This window comes from Babylonia areolata, chromosome 16 (genome assembly GCF_041734735.1).
Source record: "Babylonia areolata isolate BAREFJ2019XMU chromosome 16, ASM4173473v1, whole genome shotgun sequence".
Lineage (NCBI taxonomy): Eukaryota > Metazoa > Mollusca > Gastropoda > Neogastropoda > Buccinidae > Babylonia > Babylonia areolata.
Genome location: NC_134891.1, coordinates 23,955,816 through 23,965,815, shown reverse-complemented (window position 1 = coordinate 23,965,815; position 10,000 = coordinate 23,955,816). Strand labels below are relative to the sequence as shown.

The window sequence follows — 10,000 nt, the reverse complement described above, 5'->3', positions numbered from 1 at the left end:
AGAAGGTGGAGTGGAGTTGTGCTGAGGCCGGAAGCTGGCAGAAGTTGTCGTTCCTGTTCTTGGTACTCACCTTTCTGGGTAAATGAAAGCATGACTGGATCGGAGAGAGAGAGGGGGGGGGAGATATATATATATATATATATATATATATATATATATATATTGTGTGTGTGTGTGTGTGTGTGTGTGTGTGTGTGTGTGTGTCCATTTAGCATCAAAGCCCTCTAGACAAGGGGAAAATGACAATTATTTTCATAGACAGAGACAGAGAGAGAGAATGACAGAGACAGAGATAGACACACAGTGTGTGTAGGGAGGGTGTGGACCGGTGGTGGGGGTGGGGGGGGTGGGGGTGGGGAGTGGGTGGTTATGACAGTGGCTTTTCCTGGGGTGGGAAGATGTTTTGTTTGACCGGTGAATTGAGCTTACGTCCAGTTTAGACAGCATCTAGTCCGTTGGTTGTTGGTTGTTGTTGTTGGTTGTGGTGGTTGTGGTGGTAGTGGTGGTGGGGGTGGTGGTGTTGTGTGTGTGTGTGTTTTGTTATGTTTTGTTTGAGGGTTTGTTTGATGTTGTTGTTGATGTTTTTACTTGTTTGTTTGTTTTTTTTGTTGTTGTTGTTTTGTGTGTGTGTGTGTTTGTTTTGTTTTGTTTTTTGTCGGCTGTGGCTTTTGTGGCATGTGTGGGTTCATCCTCACATTTTGGCGCCATTCCTTCTTGAAACTGAAATTGAAACTGAAACTGACGCTACGGTGACAAGATGTTGGTTTGGTTAGTTAACTGGTTGGTTGGCTGGCTGGCTAGTTAGTCCGTCGGTTGATTGTTTTGTTTCATGGCTACGTCCCCTCGGTGTCAAACGTCTGCTGTTCGTCTGTCGAAATCTACGTGATATTATTATCGGTGCCAAACGTATTTAACAGATACCTCCATAAAGATCTTGCTATTTCCAAATGTTCTTCGGCACACTGTCTTCCATTTCACGAAGGATTTTTGTTAGTATTGTTGTTCTTGTTGGTGGTGGTGGTGGTGGTAGTGTGTGTGTGTGTGTGTGTGTGTGTGTGTGTGTGTGTGTGTGTGTGTGTGTGTGCGCGTGCGTGCGTGTGTGTGTGTGTGTGTGTGTGTGTGTGTGTGTGTGTGGTTTTTGTTGGTTTGTTTTGTTGTTGTTGTTGTGTGCGCGCGCGCGTGTGTGTGTGTGTGTGTGTGTGGTTTTTGTTCGTTTGTTTTTTGTTGTTGTTGTCGTTTTATTAAATTGTTTACATTGTGTTGTGTTCTCTTTGACTGGTTTGACGAAGTGACAGGTGATCAACCCTTTATGACGGGCGCAATAGCCGAGTGGTTAAAGCGTTGGGCTTTCAATCTGAGGGTCCCGGGTTCGAATCTCGGTAACGGCACCTGGTGGGTAACAACATATGTGCAGACCTGCTTAGCGCTTTAACCACCCTTCGTGTGTATACGGCAAGCAGAAGATCAAATACGCAGGTTGAAGATCCTGGAATCCATGTCAGCGTTCGGTGGGTTATGAAAACAAGAAGATACCCAGCATGCACACCCCGGAAAACGGAGTATGGCTGCCTACATGGCGGGGTAAAAATGGTCATGCACGTAAATACCCACTCGTGTACATACGAGTGAACGTGGGAGTTGTAGCCCACGAACGAAGAAGAAGAAGAAGAAGTATGAGGAGGCCCTTAAATGGCCCTTTGGTTTGAGGTGGGATGGTATAAACAACATGGTTTGTATTTGTATTTGTATTAACTCTTTTTGTCACAACAGAATTCTCTGTGTAAAATTCGGGCTGCTCTCTCCCAGGGAAAGCGTAACGGGAAGGTGTAACGTACAGCGTATACATATAATTAATGGATTTGTCCAAACGCAGTGAAGTCTTCTTCAGAAACTGAAACTGAAACAGTGCCATCTCCTAGGGGTAGAAATATAAAATAATGGATTTGTCCGAACGCAGTGAAGTCTTCTTCAGAAACTGAAACTGAAACAGCGCCATCTCATTGGGCAGAAATATAGAATAATGGATTTGTCCAAACGCAGTGAAGTCTTCTTCAGAAACTGAAACTGAAACAGTGCCATCTCCTAGGGGTAGAAATATAAAATAATGGATTGGTCCGAATGCGGTGAAGTCTTCTTCAGAAACTGAAACTGAAACAGCGCCATCTCATAGGGGCAGAAATATGAAATAATGGATTTGTCCGAATGCAGTGAAGTCTCTTTGAAAAATTGAAACTGAAACAGCGCCATCTCATAGGGGTAGAAATGTAAAATAATGGATTCGTCCGAACGCAGTGAAGTCTTCTTCAGAAACTGAAACTGAAACAGCGCCATCTCATAGGGGCAGAAATATAAAATAATGGATTTGTCCGAATGCAGTGAAGTCTTCAGAAACTGAAAATGAAACAGCGCCATCTCACAGGGCAGAAATTCGAAATAATGGATTGGTCCGAATGCAGTGAAGTCTTCTTCAGAAACTGAAACTGAAACAGTGCCATCTCATAGGGGTAGAAATATAAAATAATGGATTGGTCCGAATGCGGTGAAGTCTTCTTCAGAAACTGAAACTGAAACAGCGCCATCTCATAGGGGCAGAAATATGAAATAATGGATTTGTCCGAACGCAGTGAAGTCTCTTTGAAAAATTGAAACTGAAACAGCGCCATCTCATAGGGGCAGAAATATAAAATAATGGATTTGTCCAAATGCAGTGAAGTCTTCAGAAACTGAAAATGAAACAGCGCCATCTCACAGGGCAGAAATTCGAAATAATGGATTTATCCGAACGCAGTGAAGTCTTCTTCAGAAACTGAAACTGAAACAGTGCCATCTCATAGGGGTAGAAATATAAAATAATGGATTGGTCCGAATGCGGTGAAGTCTTCTTCAGAAACTGAAACTGAAACAGCGCCATCTCATAGGGGCAGAAATATAGAATAATGGATTTGTCCAAATGCAGTGAAGTCTTCTTCAGAAACTGAAACTGAAACAGCGCCATCTCATAGGGGTGGAAATATGAAATAATGGATTTGTCCGAACGCAGTGAAGTCTCTTTGAAAAATTGAAACTGAAATAGCGCCATCTCATAGGGGCAGAAATATAAAATAATGGATTTGTCCGAATGCAGTGAAGTCTTCTTCAGAAACTGAAACTGAAACAGCGCCATCTCATAGGGGCAGAAATATGAAATAATGGATTGGTCCGAATGCAGTGAAGTCTTCTTCAGAAACTGAAACTGAAACAGCGCCATCTCATAGGGGCAGAAATATAAAATAATGGATTTGTCCGAATGCAGTGAAGTCTCTTTGAAAAACTGAAACTGAAACAGCGCCATCTCATAGGGGAAGAAATATAAAATAATGGATTTGTCCGAACGCAGTGAAGTCTTGTTCAGAAACTAAAACTGAAACAGCGCCATCTCACATGTGCACAGGGCAGAGATATAAAATAATGGATTCGTCCGAACGCAGTGAAGTCTCTTTGAAAAATTGAAACTGAAACAGCGCCATCTCATAGGGATAGAGATATAAAATAATGGATTTATCCGAATGCAGTGAAGTCTTCTTCAGAAACTGAAACTGAAACAGCGCCATCTCATAGGGGTAGAAATATAAAATTATGGATTTGTCCGAATGCAGTGAAGTCTTCTTCAGAAACTGAAACTGAAACAGCGCCATCTCATAGGGGTGGAAATATGAAATAATGGATTTGTCCGAACGCAGTGAAGTCTCTTTGAAAAATTGAAACTGAAATAGCGCCATCTCATAGGGGCAGAAATATAAAATAATGGATTTGTCCGAATGCAGTGAAGTCTTCTTCAGAAACTGAAACTGAAACAGTGCCATCTCATAGGGGCAGAAATATGAAATAATGGATTGGTCCGAATGCAGTGAAGTCTTCTTCAGAAACTGAAACTGAAACAGCGCCATCTCATAGGGGCAGAAATATGAAATAATGGATTTGTCCGAACGCAGTGAAGTCTCTTTGAAAAACTGAAACTGAAACAGCGCCATCTCATAGGGGAAGAAATATAAAATAATGGATTTGTCCGAACGCAGTGAAGTCTTGTTCAGAAACTAAAACTGAAACAGCGCCATCTCACATGTGCACAGGGCAGAGATATAAAATAATGGATTCGTCCGAACGCAGTGAAGTCTCTTTGAAAAATTGAAACTGAAACAGCGCCATCTCATAGGGATAGAGATATAAAATAATGGATTTATCCGAATGCAGTGAAGTCTTCTTCAGAAACTGAAACTGAAACAGCGCCATCTCATAGGGGTAGAAATATAAAATTATGGATTTGTCCGAATGCAGTGAAGTCTTCTTCAGAAACTGAAACTGAAACAGCGCCATCTCATAGGGGTGGAAATATGAAATAATGGATTTGTCCGAACGCAGTGAAGTCTCTTTGAAAAATTGAAACTGAAATAGCGCCATCTCATAGGGGCAGAAATATAAAATAATGGATTTGTCCGAATGCAGTGAAGTCTTCTTCAGAAACTGAAACTGAAACAGTGCCATCTCATAGGGGCAGAAATATGAAATAATGGATTGGTCCGAATGCAGTGAAGTCTTCTTCAGAAACTGAAACTGAAACAGCGCCATCTCATAGGGGCAGAAATATGAAATAATGGATTTGTCCGAACGCAGTGAAGTCTCTTTGAAAAACTGAAACTGAAACAGCGCCATCTCATAGGGGAAGAAATATAAAATAATGGATTTGTCCGAACGCAGTGAAGTCTTGTTCAGAAACTAAAACTGAAACAGCGCCATCTCACATGTGCACAGGGCAGAGATATAAAATAATGGATTCGTCCGAACGCAGTGAAGTCTCTTTGAAAAATTGAAACTGAAACAGCGCCATCTCATAGGGATAGAGATATAAAATAATGGATTTATCCGAATGCAGTGAAGTCTTCTTCAGAAACTGAAACTGAAACAGCGCCATCTCATAGGGGTAGAAATATAAAATAATGGATTTGTCCGAATGCAGTGAAGTCTTCTTCAGAAACTGAAACTGAAACAGCGCCATCTCATAGGGGTAGAAATATGAAATAATGGATTTGTCCGAACGCAGTGAAGTCTTCTTCAGAAACTGAAACTGAAACAGCGCCATCTCAAAGGGGCAGAAATATAAAATAATGGATTTGTCCGAACGCAGTGACGCCTGCACGTGAAACTGAAACTGAAACTGACAGTGCTTGTGGCAGGTCACTCTATCGCCGTCTGCACCCCATACTGGGTGGTCGGCTACCTGGGGGACCAGATGTCGCTGTACGAGGGAGTGTGGCTCAGCTGCTACCGCGAGCAGGGGCTGGGCAGGTGGGTGTGCTCCAACTACGACACCATCCGGGACCTCTTTGAACAGCCACGTGAGTAGTAGGAGTAGGTGTTGTTGTTGTAGCAGCAGCAACAGTAGTAGTAGTAGTAGTAGTTGTAGCAGCTGTTGTTGTTGCAACAGCAGCAACAGCAACAGTAGTAGTAGTAGTAGTAGTAGTAGCAGCTGTTGTTGCAGCAGCAGCAGCAACAGCAGTAGTATTAATAGTAGTAGCAGCAGCAGCAACAGTAGAAATAGTAGTAGTAGTAGCAGCTGTTGTTGTTGCAACAGCAGCAACAGTATCAGTAGTAGTAGTAGTAGTAGTAGCTGTTGTTGCAGCAACAGCAGTAGTATTGAGAATAGCAGCAGCAGCAGTAGAAGTAGTAGTAGTTGTTGTTGTAGCTGTTGTTGTCGCAGCAGCAACAACAGTGGTAGTAGTAGTAGCAGCAGCAGCAATAACAACAACAGCGGTAGTAGTAGCCGTCGTTGAGCAGCAGCAGTAGCAGTAGCAGAAGCAGCAACAGCAACAACAACAATAGTAGTAGTACTAGCAGCAGCAGCAGAAACAGTAGTAGTAGTAGCAGTAGTAGCAGCAGTAGTAGTAGTAGTAGTAGTAGTTGTTGTTGTTGTTGTCATTGGTGTGTGTGTGTGTGTGTGTGTGTGTGTGTGTGTGTGTGTGTGTGTGTGTGTGTGTTTGAACAAGAACAACAAGAAGTTGATGATGATGATCATGATGATCACTGTCGTACAATTTCATAAAAGCTTAGAGCTGGGTCTCCGACCGAAGGTTAACTCACTCAATACGGCCAGTCCTCTCTTCTCCTCTACACAGACCCCTCGGATGTCCAGTGGGTGTCTGAATGACCCAACCTTTAGCTTCCGTCGTCAGAACTGTGGTATTCTTTGTCAACATTCACCTCTTCAGTATAAGAGCCTTCCGCTTGCAATATTTTGATGATGGTAATTGGGGTGAAAAGCTGTTAACGTCGTCTCTTTCACCGTTCGTATGGAGAGAGTTAAAAGGCGGTACGACTATTATATAAGTTCTTGGCCATCATGACACTGACTGACCATCGTCTTACGTCATTGCACGTGCAGCATGGTACGAGGCCAGCCAGATCTGTGCCGTGCTGTCGGTGATTCTGCTCCTTCCGGCACTCGTGGCTGCCACGCTCTACAGCTATGTCGTCTCGCTCAGCGGCCGATCGCGAGCGTCCTGGGTCCTCGTCTGTTTCCTCTCTTCTTCCGGTGAGTGAGTTGGTTGGTTAGTTAACTGCTGGGGGGGGGGAGGAGGAAAGGGGCGTGGGGGGGGCACGATGTGTGAGTGAGAGAGAGAGAGTGGGTGGTGAGAGAGAGAGAGTGTGGGGGGGTGACAGAGTGAGGGTGAGAGAGAGGGGGGTGAGAGAGATACAGAGAGAGAGGGGGGTGAGAGAGAGAGTGAGAGAGAGAGAGAGAGAGAGGATGAGAGAGAGTGAGAGGGTGAGAGCGAGAGGGGGGTAAGAGAGAAAGAGTGAGAGAGAGAGAGAGAATGAGAGGGTGAGAGAGAGAGAGGGTAAGAGAGAGAGAGTGAGAGAGAGAGAGGGTGAGAGTGAGAGAGAGAGGGTAAGAGAGAGAGAGGATGAGGGAGACAGAGAGTGAGAGGAAGAGAGAGAGAGGGTGAGAGAGAGGGGATGACAGAGAGAGAGAGTGAGAGGGTGAGAGAGGGTAAGAGAGAGAGAGGATGAGAGAGTGAGTGAGAGAGAGGGGGGGTAAGAGAGAAAGGGTGAGAGAGAGAGGGGGTGAGAGAGGGGGGTAAGAGAGAGAGAGAGGATGAGAGAGAGAGGGTGAGAGAGAGAGAGGGTGAGAGAGAGAAAGAGGGTGACAGAGAGAGAGGGGGTGAGGGAGAGAGAGGCTGAGAGAAAGGGGGGTGAGAGAGGGAGAGAGAGAGGTTAAGAGAGAAAGGCAGGTTGAGAGAGAGAGAGGGGGGGTGAGATAGAGACAGTGTGAGAGAGAGAGGGGTGAGATAGAGATGGTGAGAGAGGGTGAGAGAGAGTGTGTGAGAGACAAGGCAAGGCAAGACAAGACAAGACAAATAGTTTACTGACCTGGACCAATTGCCCATCTCAAAGGGAACAGTGGGGTAGGGACGAAAATCAGACGAAAGAAAACGGCGTACATTGCATGAGAGGGTGAGAGATAGAGAAGGAGAGAGAGAGAGAGAAAAAAAAGAGACTCACGACTCAGATATTTATCCATAAGCCCCAGCCTCGTTTTTGAAGGGGTGAGACACATCAGGCATGCTTATATACATACATACATACATATACATTTTGCTGGTTTATGATACCAAAGATTGGTATCAAGCAAATACTGATATTTGATTCTGTTCTTGCTTTTCGCTCATCACTAAAAACTCATCTTTTTAAAACCTGTCTATAAGCACTCAGCTTCCTTGTTCTCCAACACCACCCATGTCAGCTCACTTTGGATGTATGTAGAGTGGGAGGGGGAGAGTGTGTGCGTGTGGGAGGGGGGTGTGGAGGGGTGAGGGTGGTTTTTTTGTTTTTTTGTTGTTGTTTTTTAGAAAGAGTGGTCATAAGTTTTTTATGTAACTTGTAATATTTCTCATTCGTGTAAAGCGCCCTGAGCTCTTAGAGAGAAAGGGCGCTATATAAATGTACACTATTATTATTATTATTATTATTATTAAAGAACCATCTACCTGAAGATCTAGTCATCATCCCCATCCACATGCAATATGCAGCTTCTGTTCAAACGCGCGTGTGTGTGTGTGTATGTGTGTGTGTGTGTGTGTGTGTGTGTGTGTGTGTGTGTGTGTGCAGTACGTGCATGTGTGAGTACGCACAAGTTGTTTTTATTTTATTGGTATGCACTTGTATGTATCCTAATTTCTACTGTATCTGGGTTTGTGTATGATTTTCAATCAATGTTCGTACCTTGTTATGTACTATCCGCCCCGCCAATATTCCTTGTGACCCCGGTACACTTGGTAATAAAGACATATTCTATTCTATTCTATTCTATTCTATTCTATTCTATTCTATTCTTATTATCATTATTATTCGCCCCCAGGTTTCTGCTCCTTCCTGAGCTTCGTGGTGTACGGTGCCGGGTACCCCATCGACCAGGAGTTCCCCCCGGGCAGCGCCCGCTTCCACGCCTCCTTCGGGCTGCAAATCATCAGCTTCCTCTTCTGCCTGCTCACGCTGGCCACCCACCTCAAGGACTCGTACAGCGCCCTCAAAGTCTGGGACAACAACAAGACTTCGGACTCCGTCAGACCCGTGTCTTCTAGAGGCTTCCAGTCAGCGGCACGTGGTCCTTACGTCACGTCCGGGCCAAAGTCCAAGCCTTCGTCGTCGGCGCCGCGTCAGACCAGCGGCGCTCCCCGGAAACTGCCCAGCTTCTCCTTGGCTAAGTTCCCGTCGGCTCTGTCCAGGTTCCGGTCCAAGGGAGACAAGTCAGCTCCTCCTCCTCCTCCTCCTCCGCCGCAGCCGATTCCTTTGGTTGACTCCCCTGACCGTGTGGACGTGAGGGAGGTGAGCGCCGAGAGAGTTCGGCCCATGCCGGCTCCCCCTTCTCTCCCTCCTCCTCCTCTCCCTACCACCACCACCACCACCACCACCTACAGGTCTTACGCCGCCAGCAGTGGCGGAGGGTCTCTCAGCGGGTATGACTCTCAGGTGTAAAGAGCTAAAGGTGTGTGTGTGTGTGTGTGTGTGTGTGTGTGTGTGTGTGTGTGTGTGTGTGTGTGTGTGCGTATGTGTGTGTGTGTGTGTGTGTAAGGTGGTGTGGAGGGTAGGGGGTGGGGTGGATGTAAATTAAATGCGGGGGTATTGGTGGTGGGGGGGTGGATGTACGTTTAGAGGGAGAGGTGGAGGTGGGGGGTGGGGCGGGGGAAAGATGTGTGGGGGATGGTGAAGGGGGTGGTGGTGGGCGGGGAAGTGTGGGGAGGGGGGGTGGTGGGAGCATTAAAAGCAGCTGAGAACACTGTGTGAGGATATATATATACACACATTCTCCTTCCTTCCTCTTTTCTTTTTTTTTCCGATTTTTTTCTGCTTGTTTGATTGGTTGGTTCTTTGTTTATTTCTTCTTTCTTTGTTTTCTCACACGCAGAATTATTTTTCAGAAATCGGATTGATGAAAAACGGCAATGGCGATTTTGCTTTTGTTGTTGTTGTTGTTGTTGTTTTTCCACTTTTAAATGTTAATGTTCAGTTGCTTGCAAACTTCCTCCCCCCTCCTCCCCCCCCCCTTTCTCCCCCCCTCCCCCCTCCCCGCACCCCCCCCTGACCCCCCCCCCCCCACACACACACACACACCAAGCCAAACACTACTCTCCTCTTCCAATTTTTTTCTTCCTTACAGTTTGTACTTCGTAAACCACTAATAATCCAACTCTTCCATCTCTCTCTCTCTCTCTCTCTCACACACACACACACACACACACACACACACACACACACACACACACACACACACACACACACACACACACGTACATACATACATATATACACATACAATTCATTGTTTTATTCATTTATTCTTTCGTTGATTCATTGCAAAGATTTATGCAAAATCCTTGTTTCATTCATTTATTCTTTCGTTGATTCATTGCAAAGATTTATGCAAAATCCTTGTTTCATTCATTTATTCTTTCGTTGATTCATTGCAAAG

The 10,000-nt window shown here is 45.1% G+C and overlaps 1 protein-coding gene across 3 annotated transcripts in view; it reads left to right on the top strand.

The window, feature by feature from the left end:
- The window catches only part of LOC143290938 (uncharacterized), a 47,796-nt gene extending 38,752 nt beyond the window's left edge, over nucleotides 1-9,044 (top strand). For all 3 annotated transcript variants that reach the window (XM_076600510.1, XM_076600509.1, XM_076600512.1), the window contains exons 3-6: nucleotides 1-78; nucleotides 5,211-5,372; nucleotides 6,416-6,565; nucleotides 8,390-9,044. The exon at nucleotides 1-78 is cut by the window's left edge and continues 327 nt beyond it. In XM_076600510.1, coding sequence (XP_076456625.1) covers nucleotides 1-78; nucleotides 5,211-5,372; nucleotides 6,416-6,565; nucleotides 8,390-9,006 — 1,007 coding nt within the window. In that variant the 3' untranslated portion in view covers nucleotides 9,007-9,044. The remainder of the gene's footprint in view (nucleotides 79-5,210; nucleotides 5,373-6,415; nucleotides 6,566-8,389) is intronic.
- The last annotated feature ends 956 nt before the right edge of the window (nucleotides 9,045-10,000 follow it).